General features: G+C 35.7%; 1 protein-coding gene across 1 annotated transcript in view; it reads left to right on the top strand.

Annotated features, from left to right (window-relative positions):
• Positions 1 to 15,701, top strand: part of LOC117665643 (cytosolic phospholipase A2 epsilon-like) — a 52,592-nt gene that overhangs the window by 11,452 nt on the left and 25,439 nt on the right. Inside the window, exons 3-7 of the mRNA XM_034417784.3 lie at positions 7,490 to 7,626; positions 10,114 to 10,245; positions 11,446 to 11,486; positions 11,899 to 11,941; positions 14,050 to 14,113. Coding sequence (XP_034273675.1) covers positions 7,490 to 7,626; positions 10,114 to 10,245; positions 11,446 to 11,486; positions 11,899 to 11,941; positions 14,050 to 14,113 — 417 coding nt within the window. The remainder of the gene's footprint in view (positions 1 to 7,489; positions 7,627 to 10,113; positions 10,246 to 11,445; positions 11,487 to 11,898; positions 11,942 to 14,049; positions 14,114 to 15,701) is intronic.

Raw genomic sequence — 15,701 nt, 5'->3', positions numbered from 1 at the left:
AAAAGGCAACTTCCAGACAACAGGAATTATTTGTGAACTGGTTTGGCCAGCCAAAGGAGCATTCCATGATGAAAGTATTGAAATTGCATTTGGAATTTAAAATATAGGTTGCATTTTGAATAGTAGGCTATTTTTCTTGCAATGGATCCATCCTGGGAGGCTCTTATTATAATGTCAACCATTTGATCATTATGTGACAGAAGTTATGCTTCTCTAAGCCTTTTAAAATTCACAGTATTTGTGAAAATCATACTGATCCCAGCCATCACACTGACCATTAGCTGATTGAACTGACTTAAAAAATGGGTCTAAAATCCAGAACCCATTACTCCCTTGGGACTGAAATTTGGCAAAGTTGTATCTGTTTCAGAGTAGCCGTGCCACCACACAGCCATGGATAGCCACAGTTGTGTGATTGCTCTTTCTAAATCCACAACATGGAGGGGCATATCCCTGCCCTTCTGATAAAATTTGAAATTGCTTAACTGTGGAGTTGATGAAGAAAGGATGAGGAAGGGACTTGGATGCCTAGTGGCAAGATAGGGCTAGTGAGGAGATGGGCACTGGAAGTCCGTGGATGAGCTCTGGAAGAAGGGGGCTATTGAGATCATGTTGGGATGGAAAGTGGGGGTGCAATGCAAGTGTTTGAAGGACACAATCAGTATTTTGCTTCCTACAGTAGATTGATAATCCATAGGTTGTCTTTGATCAATCACTAAGCCATTTCTAAGACTAAGTAAGTCTTAGAATGGTAAGTTCTAAGACTTACCATTTCTTTGCTTACCTTAGAAGTGATACCTTGTGATTCTACTTGGGGAATGATACTTTTCAATTCCTGTGGTAGTTGGAAGTTACAAGATTGATTGGATTCATCTATTATTTACATAAATTATGTAAGATGATCTTGATCATTTCCTGCTCCTCAATTCAGGAGGAAAAAATATTCCTCCCTACATCCTATCTACTTGTCCCTACCTATCTTCCTTTCTCATGAATAAACAATGAATGAAAAATAAGTTTGCTTCCATTGCACAAACACGTAACAAGTTGCATCTTTATGTTGTGATAGAATAATGTTAGAATTGGAATGAAAAGGAGTAATGAATTTTACAAGTTTTAATTGGACAAGAAAAGAACCTGGGTACAGAAATGGAGGGGGGCATTTTGGTTACATAGCAAATGTATTTCTTTGGTCAGGATATGGAAATGAAGTTCACCAAAGTAGGCTTAATGCGGTGGCAGGTAATCCATAGGAGCCCTGATGGCACAATGGTTAAAGTGCAGTATCACAGGCAAACTCTGTCCATAGCCAGGAGTTCGATTCTGACTGGTTCAAGGTTGACTCAGCCTTCCATCCTTCTGAAGTCAGTAAAATGAGGACCCAGATGATTGAGGGCAATATGCAAATAATGCTTCTACATTGCAAACCAGCTAGAAAGTGCTGAAAATTGCTATGTGGCGGTATATATGCCTAAATACTAATGCTATTGCGATCTTCAGACTTAACTCAAGTTGGTTTGAAGTACTTCAAAGGGAAGTTCTGTTTCCTAGTTATTTAAAAACTGCAACAACAAGTTTCCTGCCACCCAGTTGACAAAACATATGATTTAAAAAAAACCCACACAAGCTTGAAGACTGCACTCTCTGGATTTAATGATAGTCAGAAACCAGCTTCTTCTGAAGGCACACTGTAACATCATCATGCTGGTTACAATACTGGCCACAACCATAAGTGTATTGAATTGAATTTATTATAGTTCTCTTCAATCATTAGGACAAAAGATCTGCCTTCTCCAGATGCTTTGCTTGGGATAGGTTTTACCTAAGTCCTAGTTTTATGTGCTTCATACAATTAAATTCCTTTCAAAACCATACATTTACAGTTATTCTGAAATAGATAGTCTTGGTATTCTGTTGACTTTTTGTTAGAAAAGATAGAAATACAGTAGTTTGAGATTTTAATCCCGAGGCTCCATTGTGGCTCTTGTAGGCTACAATAGGCACATGGATTCTTCTTTTATTGCCCTACCTACTTATTTCCTTTTTGAAACTTAAAAACACCTGTGTCCTTTCTTTTCTCCCCCAATTTTTCATTGGAGATACACATTGGTTCTTGGGAAAGTTTCTTAAAACTTCATCTGTAGAATGAGGATGCTGTGGTGTATATTTTGTGAAAGAATGAACACTTATCTGAAAACCATTTTGTGCTTAGGACATCCTCTAAAATGCATTTGTTCCTACTGGTTCAAGACATTTGGCAGATCCCTGAGAGCTTAGTGATTGCAACAATTATACTTCCCTGATGGTAACTGAATTCTACTATTAGAGATTAGCATAATACATGTGCTTCTTCTGATTCTTGGCCTACATACTTTAGTTCACCACTGCAACTCTAAGCCTGGGTGGTGAGGAAACAGAGAATTTCATGTGATCAGACTTATTAAGGAGTGACACATAATTAGGAAACAGAGATGACACAATATTAAAATGAGCTGTGGAGGCAGATGGATGGACAGGTTGTGCTTGCAGGATCTCAACAGGATTGATTATTAACATGGTTGAAAAGTGAGAATGAATGTACTCATATTCCACCTCAGAAGATTATTTGATTTTTTCATTCCTCCCACCTTTCTTTTCAGGATATGGCAAAACCAGTTTGCTTTCGCACCTGCCTTTTAAATCTAGATCTTAACCTATAGGTCTGTTTGGCAATATGGTGCACCTTATTTTTTCTAGGTATGTTGGAAATATCATAGGACCCTTTCCCCAACCAAACAAGAGTCATTTGGTAGTGAAATGGAAAGTGCCTAAATTTGATAAAAGCAAATAAATAAATAAATATTGTCCTTATCCCTTTGACATACTTTTCCTCCCTATCAATCTGTTGAACCTCGCTTCTGAAACTACTCACATTTGATTTGTGGATAGAACATCCATCATATATACACACAGATATTGTGGCTGATTCATGGATTTTATATTGGATTTCACTTCTACTGTTTAGGCTGATATATCCATAAGCTGATGACCCATTCAAACATTCTGAAGAGTCATAATTTTTATTATTTTCTAGAATTATATAACATCTTCAAGAGTTCAGGGAAGTGAATGTAGTGTTCTGTGACTTGAGACTATCAGAACTTTTTCTTCCCACTAAAATTTTCCTTCCTCTGGGTATCAGTCCTTCAACAGGGTTATTGCTTGCCTATGAGTGATGTATCCACTGCTTCTAGATTCCTTTCCAAGTTTTTTATCTCTAACCAAGTTCATGCTTAGTCACATTCATGAAGGGATGACCAATGGATGAAAGATTAGACATGCAGTAAGATTTCTCATGTTAAGAAATAACTTAGTAATAGCTCTCCATATAAATCTTCTGGAGTAGATAGAAATTGGCACTCATGCTTCAAATTCAGCTAATTCTAGAATGTCAGGTTGAGTTTTTCATGGTGAAACAAATTATGTTAGAATGTTTTTAGCATGTCACCAAGTAGATATGGCTTTTCAGGGAAATCAGAGCAAGTTTAATTTCTTTGTTGGTTTAATATAAAATGGGTGAAAGCAAAAGAGCCTCATAATCAGCATGCCAGCATGTGGAATTCCATGATGTATTAAAAATCCTAATTCAAATTAGTATGATTACTCCATTTTTAAAAAATGTCCATGTCAGGTGCAAGGAACCAGAAAGGGCATGATGAACTGATCAGATCAGTATATCTTTTTGATGGTCATCTAGAGAGAGGAGTCTTGCCAGACTGAAGCACACACTGCACAAGTACTAGATAAATACTGCAAAATTTAGGGTGGGTCTCCCTTTAGCCGCTTGCTCCCCACAAAGGACTCAAGGCCTATTCAGTTTCATTCTTTTCAACACACTCGGTGTCAGATTCCACCACGGTCCCTCTAAGAAAATAGAGCTATTATGGAGCAAGTGTATTGCTGTTGAAACATGACGTATGACAAAAGGTTTGTCACCTGAATGTTTTAGCTTTTGTGTTTCCGGTTATGCAGCACAATTAAGCCCCAGCCTTGCCAGTAGGAGTGATAATTAGCACCTTGTTTAATAGTCGTAGTTAAATGTCTGTGAACCAGTATAAGCCACTCAGCCTTGTGCATTCTATTGCCCAAGAACGATCCTAAGGTTGTGGTGGTAATTTATGTGCATGAAAGAATATCTTACTATAGGGGATATGAACAATCCCTACCTACATATGGGAAAAAGCTCTGTCTTTTGTATATTGTATAAAGTCTGAGAAAACTAGGGTCCATTTTGTATTTCCATGCAAGTTGTTTCTCCATCAAATTTCTACTTGTTATATATATTTTAAAATAGCTCTTCAACCTTACAAATATTAAGTTTATCGTGCTGAGTATTAAATATGTTTTTTATAAAAAAAAGTTTTTTATTTTATAAATAAACAAACAATACATAATCAATCATTATATCTTCTGAGTACATCTTTTAAATCTTCTTTTTACTCCTCCAATATTTATCATATCTTAATATTGTCATTCCCTTTATTATAACATTTCCCCCATTTTTCTTACTTCTCTATTAATACCTTAATCTATCTTTTAATTACATTAAAAATTAGACCACCATTTTATCCCCACACAACCTTCTATCCCCCCTCCCCACCCCCACCCCCAACTTCCCAGAGCAAAAACAGGGTATAGCATTAAACTAAACATAAGCTAAAATATACTAACTTGCTACAAGATTCAAAACTCCCTCACCCTCTTTAACTCCTCTTTTTAAAAATTGTTCATCAGCCTCCCCTTTTAAAATTCTAATTTAAACATTTTAAAACTTTCTTTAAAGCATATCTCTTTAAGAAAAAGAAAAAAAAGAAGATATTATTTTGCATCCATTCAATTTTAAATTAACCATTTTAGTACTTCATTAAGTTCTTTTTTTTCTTTTTTCTTTCTCTCAAAAAAATACTTCAATAAAATATTCTTCAGAATATAACCTTAAAGATACTATTAATCCATTGAGTTTAGTTATTTCTAAGTCTTAAATTCATTCTTCAAAATATCAATTTCAAAACTTTCAGAAAACTATCCATTAACTTTAAAGTTAACCATTATAATACCACAGTCATTTTTTAAAAAAGCTATCCATTTTTAGTTAAACATTTTTACTTAAACTTAAAAAAAGTGCTAATTTCAATAGACTTTTCAGATTTATTATTAAAATCCTCCCCAAAAGATATTAATCTTCAATTCTTCCTTTCTTTCTATATTTTTTCCAATCCTTCTTCTTCAATAATACTCTCTCCTTCAACATTGCTCCTCCCCCTGCTTTTATTTTCAAAAATTTTTGAATGTAGATTTGAGACTGATGCATCTTTGAAAATCGCTCTCTCCTTAAAGTTATCTCCTTCATTTTGAAAGCTCCATTTCTACTCTTCCTGCTATAATCAGTCACTTCCTCCCTTAAAAATTGATTCTGTCTATAAAACCAAGAATTGTCACGATAAAGTTTATCAGTCTGCAGGAAAGAGTCTATTTGCTGCTTTTCAGTTAACTGCATAGAATCCTCTGCCAAAACCTCTGTTTTCAATGTGGTAACTTCCATCGTGTTCCTGACAGCCTCTTTTCCCTGCTCCAAAGACAAATTAGTTTGATTTTCTTGCTCTTTTCCAGCCAGCAAATCATTTTTGTTCTCCAGATTATAATTTTGAATAGTCCTTTCAATTGATTCCAGTATAGCAGAAGTATAGAAATTTAAAAGTTCTTGTAAAACCTCTACAGTCACAACTTGTGAATTTGCTGGCTCATATAGTAATAATCCTCCATCCTTGTTGTCAGCCATATTTCAATTCCCAGTTTAAGTTTATTCAGCTATCAGGTCAATAAATCCAATAGTTTTTCACACAATTTAGAAGTATAAAATAGTTGAGGTCAATACCATAGTCTTTTTCATTTCACTAGCACTTTAAATCTTTTTCTTGCCACGTAATCCGGTAGCTTTTACAATGTTGCAGCTTTAATGATCACTTTCACTTTTTAAATGTTTTAAATGCCCTTAAGCACCATCTTTTTTCCTTTTTCTTTTAAACGGAGTTAAAGTTTAATACTTGCATTTTCTGTTATCCTGATTTGCTCTGCCAGCATCCAAATTCGAATTTTCTCATAGTCCTTAAAATTGCACTGCTGGTGTGGTCGCGACCCCTTGTTCTGCATAGAGCAGAATCGTCCCGGATCCGGAGCACTGAAGGGCTTTCAGGGAGCTCTCACCCTGCAAACCCCAGGCTTAAAAAAAGCGCCTGGGGGTCTAGGGGAGCTCTACCCAGACCCTTCTGCTCTTGTCTCCCCCTTTTTCCCTGGGGGAGAGTTTCGAGCCGCTAGAACAGCTGATTTTTGCTGTTCTAGTGGCAAACAGAATCACGGGGCTGGAGCTCCTAAAGGAGCATCCATTCGGGGAACGCGGAGCCACCAGAAGTCGCATGGTCAGTATTAAAAATGTTGAGTCCCTATCCTTAATATCTATTTTATTTTGTTCTATCCAAGAAGACTGTATGCAAACATTCTTGTTTGAAAACACAAGAGCTAGCTTAGGCATCTGGTCTCTTGTATTCACAATGAGTTGTGCTTTAATTTATAAGCGTTGAAGATTCTTAGCTCAAGAATCCTTTTTTTTGTTATTGTTCCAGAAATAAGAGCTAGGTACATGGACAACTTTACTAATTTATGTGTCTTCTTCTCTGATTAATTTTAAGGCAAAATTAGTCATGAGGATAGAAGTAGGCATTTGCTTAATTACAAAGCCAAATCCAGCCATTTATCTCACAACAACTTACTGTAAACTAGCCAAAGCATAAAATTGGCCCAATTTTGAAAGATGTCACTCAAAGGATAAATAGAGTAGTATAACTTTGCTTGTGTGGTTAGGCCTGAAAGAAGAGTTTTACTACTCCCCCTGGTGGACAGTAGCTTCCCTGTTTATACTTCTTTCTTTTTGTATAATTTTGATATTATATTTGATTTATTTTCTGGGTGGATTTATTTGAGAGGGGTTGCTTTGTGATGTTTGTTAGCTATCCAGGGCCTTTGGGAATAGGCATGGCATTGAAACAAAACAAAACAAAATAAAAATACACATGCAAGTTGTACTTATATGAACAAAGAAATTTGGAAATCCTGAATCGTGTTCCTATATATTTTGGATCATGAATCCACTATGAAAATGTCCAGTTAGAGTATGTTTCTATTCTAGATTGGTTCATTACCCCAAGGAACTGCATAATTATTGTTCTGCAATCTACTAATAATGTATTTTAAATCCACATATCATGGACTAGCCATGTTTGTCCTGTCTCTTCTGACCCCAAACCCTTTTTCTCCTGCTATCCTCTATTTGGATCTACGATTGGGTCAACTGACGTGACTAAATAACTTTACATATTGAGAAACTGATATAACTTTGTATATAATCATCACACATTGCTACATTATTAGTAAAATTCCATGTCTTTTGGTACAGTAACCCAGTCTGACTGCTATGTGAGTTTATACTTACCTACCGCTTCAGTGAAAAGGATGAAGACACAGACCATCAAAGATTCTAAGGATCCTGTGTGGAATGAAACTTTTCACTTCAGAATTCAGAACAAAGTAAAGGTAAGGAAATTCTTGGAGCTGTGTTCTAACATATTTAGAAGGTACCAAGTGTGACAGGCTGTCCTTGTTTGGGTGGGGGAATGAAATCAAGATGTGCAATTGAAACCCTGCCCCCTTTTATCTCTGACACATTTAATAAAGGGCTGGGCTTTGATCATGTGACCATGGCTGTCATATTGATTTTTTTTACCTCCCTCTCCTCTCCAATCAGATGCCATTAAAGGCCCAATTTCTATGAGGAAATTCCCAGATGTTTTTGGGGGAATCCCTTTTATACTGAATATACAAATAATAATGTAGAGAGGCTAAAACTATGCAATGAGACTAGTTTTGAAAAATTCATGCCTGATTGCGTACTTATAGAACAATATCTCTCAATATTTCAAGTTTTGCTTGCTGTTCAACAGTCACTTCAAGTAACCATAAAACTAGAGCAAACAAACAAAAGGACTGTGAATCAATCCATTCAACAAGAGATGAATTACCAAGGTATTCAAGAATCAGACCTCAGGCAAGAGACAATGCAATAGTGGAAATTTGCCATTTTGTTTCCCTTTTTTCCTCACAACAAACAACAATGAAACACACACCTGATGCCTCTTTCACTCATTTTTCAAGCATTTCAAACAGCATTTGAAAATACCCAAACTGTATGGTGCATCGACTTGCAAAATTTTCTCTATTCGCTCCACATGTCTGTTCAGGCACAACCGCTTTACTCCACTAAGAGACACAGTGAGAGAGTTCTCTATGCAAATCTACAGAGACCAAGACAGCTGGGAAAAAACCCCTCAAGGCAGAGTAGGCCTAACTTCTCCTCATAACATAAGAAATGCTTGTTCCCTGGATGAATAGCAGTTCTGGAGTAACTGGGAATTGGGCAGAAAACAAACAAACGAACAAAATCTTGCTCCTTTTGTATTTTTAAAAAGTTTCATGGAAAGCGCTACAAATCCATAGGGATTTCCATATTTAATTTCATGTTAATAAAATAGAACTTTTCCATGACTACACTGCAGTATATGCAATAGTACTGGGCTAAGTTCCTACAATAACTCACATCTTGTCATTTTATTGGCAAGCAAATCCTGTTATGTGGAAAGCTATTATTGTTTGATGGATTGTAGAAACAATAACGATAAATATTTATGTAGTCAGATCTGCAGTTAGAAATAAAAACAAACAAAGTCACCTACAGGAGCCATGGTTGCGCAGTGGTTAGAATGCAGTATTGCAAGCTAACTTACTGCTCGCTGCCAGGAGTTCAATTCTGACTGGCTTAAGGTTGATTAAGCTTTCCATTGGTTTGAGGTCGGTAAAATGAGGACCCAGATTGTTGGGGGCTATATACTGTAAACCGCTTAGAGAGGGCTGTAAAGACTATGAAGCAGTAAATCAATCAATCAAAATAGAGCTGGTAGAGACCTTGGAGGTCTTCTAGTCCAACCCCCTGCTAAAACAAGAGACCCTATACCATTCCAGACAGATGGCTGTCCAGTGATTTCTTAAAAATCTCCAGTGATGAAGCACCTACAACTTCTGAAGGCAAGCTGTTCCATTGGTTAATTGTTCTCACTGTTATGAAGTTTTTCCTTAAAATAATAGAAAATACTTGTTGCTCGGGTTTTAGATTTTAACAATGGTTTGCTCTCCAAGCTTGTTTCAATTTAGTTTCTGAACGTTTCGTTACCAGTCTAGGTAACATCATCAGCAGGATTCTTTTGTCTTATTCTCTTTCGCTTATAAATGTCTTGTGTGCCAGTGTGGTCAGTTGGTCATGTGATTAGTTGTTTGTTTGGAATTATATTTAAATTCTGAGCAACTAATTGGTTCTCTTATTGATTGGTCATTATACATAAGAATCCAGACATTCAAATGACTAATCATTTATAAACTAAGGAGAATAAGACAAGAAAATCCTGATGATGATATTACCTAGTCTGGTAACGAAATGTTCAGAAACTAAATTGAAACAAGTTTGGAGAGTAAACCACTGCCAAAAGTTTTTCCTTAATTCCAGGTTGCTTCTCTCCTTAGTTTCCATTCATTGTTTCTTGTCTTGCCTTCTGGTGCTTTGTAAAATAAATTGATCCCATCTTCTTTGTAGAGGCCACTCAAATACAGGAATACTGCTATCGTGTCACCACTAGTCCTTCTTTTCTCTAGACTAGCCATACTCAATTCCTGCAAATATTCTCCAGGCCTTTAATCATCTTAGTTGCTCTTCTTTGCAGTTTTCCAAAGTCTCAGTGCTATTGCTAAGTACTAAGCTAACGCTAAGTACTAAGAGCAATAATTACCAAGTGTTATTGCCATTGTGCTGTTAGTACATACAGTATAATTGCTCCATTATTTTTGCAAAGTAATGTCCACTCTTTTGTTGCCTAACAACAAATGAAACATCAAAGGAGAAAAATAGGCTGAGGCAGGATGCTAGCCTAAGTCATGGATAGAATTCTGAAGTTCTTTTTGTTGTTCTTTCTCCAGAATATTTTAGAATTTAAAGTCTATGATGAAGACAAAATTACAGAAGATGACCACCTCCTGACTGTTATGTTTGATGTATCTAAAATCCAACTTGGAGAAACGGTTCCCCTGAGCTTTCAGCTGAATCCAAAGGTGACTGCTAAACTTAACAAACCTGCTTCTTCCACTTGATGGAAAAGAAACGTTTCTCTGGATTTTCATAACATTCTCACTCTGCTAATGTGGAGCCATATTAAAAGTGGATGTTTAGTCTGCATAAGATAGTATTTTTCATATCAAATATGTAATTTATGAGCTATAGTTAGTCAGCAAATAGTTTTTTGGATTATTATTTTTTTGTGGGCTAAAAAGTCTTTGAATTTGTCCAATGTAGGAAAGATTCTCAATTTTTCAAGGGCAGAACTTCTCTTTAGTGATGACAGTTAAAACCATTACTGAAAAGCCCACATGGGTTTTCCCTGGGATTTAATAGAAGCATGGGAAGTCAGGGTAGCTACAGGTCATCAGACAGGTGATGGAACAATGAGAAGCAAGACATTCAAATAAAACCAGTAACATCATATTTAACTCCTAATCAATTACAAATAACACATACATCAAATACTTTTTACAGCGGTCTAAATAAGGACTGGTAGAAAACAAATGCAGGATTTTCTCTAATAGAAGAAAAACTCAGGAAATTTTTGTCCACATTATCACTAATGCGAGTGGTGTCCATTCTCCTTTAAATATTTTGGTCTGGAGTTGAGATGTTTTAGGCAAATCAGGCATATGGACACCAACGTCACAAAGTGATAGCCACATGAATAGCCTTTAAATTAAGACAGATTAATAATAAACTCATTTTCTCCATTCATTTCCATTTCTTTTTTCATTTTGGGTGGCAAATCCTTTATGAGGAGCATAGACACACAGATGAGATAAGTAATAACATGTGCGCAACAATATCTTTGTGCAAATGATACAAATGATGTGCAAATTGGATGTTTTTATTTGATTTGCTGTGATGTCTGTAACATCACTGTGGTTTCAAGAAATATTTTACCTTTCTGCTTCCAGGTATATAGATCACTCTATCTGTAAAAAATATTCCGTAAATATTGTACATAAGAGACAAAGCATTACCTTGTTCAGTTATATTGGTTTCCCTGAATTAGCCATCTATATTTAATTTGTGGGTATTGGAGGCAGTGGTACTGGTGAGGAAAGGACCTGGTTGCATTGTATGTTTCTGCAAAGGAACCTTATTTAAGCATTAAAAGGGCTTGTTCCTAAAGGAATGTGCAGAAATGTATACAAATATGAAACATTGTATTTATTTTATATTTTCAGGGCAAGGAGGAACTAGAAGTTGAATTCACAATGGAGAGCAGGTAAGAGCAAAAACTGTAAGGTGAACCATAAAAGGGAATTGCTAGCATAGACAGCTTGCTTTAGACCTTGCCTACTAGATACTACTGTCAATATGCATCCAGATTTAACTCATCTGGCAATAATAGAAGAGTGTCATTTTCTTCAGTGATCATAGTAGTTCTAGCATCCCTTCCAACCTGCTTCCACTTTTTCTGGAAAGAATACCATATAAAGGGCTTTTGAGCTAAGCCCAAATACTCCTTGATGGAGACAGTAAGACCATGTTCCTCCTCATGAAGTCCAATGAATATCTAGTCTGAGCAGTCAAGTTATGGAGTTGACGCATGGAAGATTACAAGCATGTCAGAAGGAATATTGTCCCTGCTTGTTAAAACATCGATTGAAATAATGTATATTTTTTTTCCTTTTCAGCCCTGATGTTCCAGAAAAAATTCATACCAATGGAGTCTTAGTGGTAATTTTGCTATTTTACTCTAGCTTTTGAATTGAATAGCTGGTGAAGGGAAGCATCTTAAACTGAGGATGCTCAGCTGCTGCCCATCTTAACATTCCTCTGGGTGATTGGGTAGAAATTGTTCACTTGGACAATTTACTGAAACACTTGTCTTGGAACAAGCCTGGGCTAGAAGAGTCATATATCAGATCTTCCCCAATCTGAGGGCTTTGTATTGAATTATTATTATTTTTTTTATATTGGTAAGAAGAGTGCTATCAAGAAATTGCACTCATATCAAGCTTTGCCTCCCAACATATTCTATTGATATGTACATTATAAAAAATACATTGTTAGTGTATAAATATTTGCTTAGGATAGCCTGTTCTATGGCTTAAATAGGTTAGGGCAAGAAATTGTACTACAAGGCCTGGATGAACATTTTTTTTCTATTGCTCAAAAGATAATAGCTAGCTGGAAAATTGAGCAATGTGTTGCCACGTGTGGTTATACAATCTTTTATTCAGAAGGAATGATGCTGGAAATAACAACAGCCCCCATATAAAAGATAATAGTGTCACAATGAAAAAAGATCCTAAATTCTGTATTTGGTGTGATTAGCTGAATTAGAACTAGAATATAAAATTGTACTTCTCCAAATTTATCAAGCAAAATGGTAAACAGTAAAAGGCAGGGAGCAAAGCATGCACACAACAGTAAAAAAGAAACTAACATAAAAAAAATAAGATGAATCAGTCTGACTGGAATGGGCCAGACATTCTCTCTCAGCCCAGCCAACTCACAGGGTTGTTGTGGGGAATATGGCAGGATGTAGAAGGAGTATTATGTATGTGCACCACTTTGAGTTACCTATAAAGTAATAATAAGGGATAAAAAATCTAGATAATAATAATAATAATAATAATAATAATAATAATAATAATAATAATACATTTTAAATGTTCAGTTGACTGAGTTTCATGTTTAATGAATAAAAGAGATAATAATAATGATAATAATACTTTTTTGTCTTTCTTATCGACAACTGTTAAGTCTGGGGTGTCATGTGGCAGGTGCTTGTTGCTCTGGGACTTCAGAATCCAGACAGGCACCTGCCACATTATACCTGGAATTAACAGTTGTCGATAAGAAAGATAAAAAAGTCTGGATAGTGGATGTGGCAATGCCTGGAGACAGCAGAAGAGAAGAGAAGATAACAAAATACAAAGACCTACAAATAGAAATAGAACGACTATGACAAATGCAAGCAAGGGTAGTATCAATAGTAATAGGCGCCTTGGGTGCAATCCCAAAACAACTGGAGCACCACTTGAACACCATAGGCATTGACAAATTTGTCATTAGTCAATTGCAGAAGGCGGCTACTTGGAACTGCTTCCATCCTGCGGTGATATCTATAATACCGTCAAATATCCAGATTTGCCTATCACAGGTGTTTGGTAAGAACTCAATAGGTAGACAAAAATGCCAAATCCAATCTGATCATCTGGCTGACTGAGTGATTAAAATGGATAATTGAAAAATGATTTACAAGTTGAGCCCCCCCCCCACCTTCTGAAAGTATAAAATCCAGGAATCTCCTTCTGTCTCTATTATTTCCAAGACATGCGGGCACTTTGGAAGACAGAAAACAAGCAGATGACCTGGACACACTTTTAGTTGTTGTAGTATCTGATCCTAGTTTCACGGCCTGGGGGAAGGAGAAACAAGGCTATGCTAGCCTCTCACACCTACTAGGGCTGCTTATTACTCTGAAAGGATTTACTCAAATACTTGTAAATTTAAATACTAAACTTAGAAAAACCAAGCCTGAAGCATATCTTGCAACCTGGAAACAAATGGATATTGACTAGAGAGTAGAAACGAAAAAGGTTTTTAAAGAAATCAAAATGCCATGCTTAATTATTCCTTCATATGCTTCATTCGTGCATATTGTTAGCACAGTGCTTATAAATAAATTCAGTGCTTAGGGCCTGATGTCTTATGTACCATTTAAATTTCATGTCATTCTGCATAACAGACTCATGGGATAGAAGTATAAAAATGTAACTTTGCCCTATACAACATCTTTTATTATTACATTTTTTAAAATAACAAATCTTATACAGTCTCGTGAAGTTGCCTGTTTAGAAGTTCAAGTGAATGGGGGAAGAAGAAAAGGTGTCTTATCAGGTAAATTGCAACTTTTGATTTTTATATTATGCAAGAAGGACCGATTAGTATTTTGTTTTCCTCTTTGCAAGCTGTCCCTTTCACAATCCATACTGAACTGCTATGAACTTATGGAATGTTCAAAAACATTTTAATTGCATTAGTAACATTGCAGAAAAGTAAAATATTGACAAACAGTGCATCTTCTCTGAGCAAAATTCAGAATTAATTTGGATTAAATGGGGGAAAAGACATGCATGAAACCTAGCAAAGAGGGATTTTGACTTTTATTAGAAAGTGTTGACAAACTCAACAATTTTGGGCCTTACCATTCAAAGCATTTTGGATAATTGCTGAACTGAACCCATAATTAATACATTGTCATTTTTGCAATTTATTTTAGACATCCCCTTCTCCATTTAATTTTAAATGTAAATTTTTATAGGCCTCTATAAGACAGTTGATTATATTAAATCTAGAAAGATTTTTCTGCTGATGGATCATCCAGTGGGATCAGAAAAAGGACAATTATTTTCCCATGACAATCCAATGACAATACATTTTCAGAAGTTCTATAATACATATATAAAAATATGCCAGTATATGTCTCAATTTATTTTTATCTATTTCTAAAATGCGGCAGATTTATTAAAATTAATTTATTTGGATTTAAATACACAACTGAAGTTTTAAAAAAGTGCATGTAACATTTATCTAACAGTTGCAACCATGTCCATTAAAATAGTGAAATTGTTACTACATTTCTGAAAGGAAAGTAAATGTTATTATTCCTATTAGTAGAGAGGAGGAATCTGTTTATGTACTGAATGTATGGTACAGATGAAATTCAGAAATGTAAAATAAGATTCATAGCTCACCTACAAGATTCATCAGAGACCTATGAAACAACATCAAGTCTATTCATTGTGAACTGTAGCCTATCCCAAGGTTCACAGAACTTTCCGAGTTTGTGTTTGTAGCATCCAACATTTAGCAAATCTCACCATAAACTCCCTACAGTGGGGTGCTGCATATGGTTGTGCAGATTTGGTGAAATCTATAGAAAAAGACCAGATCTGTATCTGTCCCCTTTTTAATCACTCCTTCCCAAAGATGTTATAAAGAGTAGCTTTCGTAAAAATGCAATAAGGATGTAACATCCAGTGGAATGTAATACCCCATTTGATTTGTACTGCCAAGTAGCTACAATATGCTATTTAATTACATCCTAATATAGCAAACATTCTGGATAATTCATGTTTTGAGAAAAAACATTTTTTTTTGTTGCCCCCTAGAACTATGTTGAACTCTGTTACTTAAGACAGGGACAATACTCATCTTACCTTTTCAGGGATACAGTTTCCTTGCATATTCTAATCCGGCAATAAAATGAGAGAATCTGGAGTGCTTTATGAAAATTAGATGCCCGAAGCAAAGGATCACATGACATCTCCTTCCTCTTGGCAGTTGTATGTCACTTCAATACCAGAGCAATATCCTTCAATGTTCCTCCTGGGGTGGCTGGGATGACACTAAAGGAACAGTCAGTTTCCATATATGTCATCTTACTTTATTTTATGGCAATAGCTAATTGTGAAGGTGGTTATTC

This window comes from Pantherophis guttatus, chromosome 1 (assembly GCF_059756535.1).
Source record: "Pantherophis guttatus breed Tessera chromosome 1, ASM5975653v1, whole genome shotgun sequence".
NCBI lineage: Eukaryota > Metazoa > Chordata > Lepidosauria > Squamata > Colubridae > Pantherophis > Pantherophis guttatus.
This window is presented reverse-complemented; position numbering and strand designations above follow the sequence as displayed.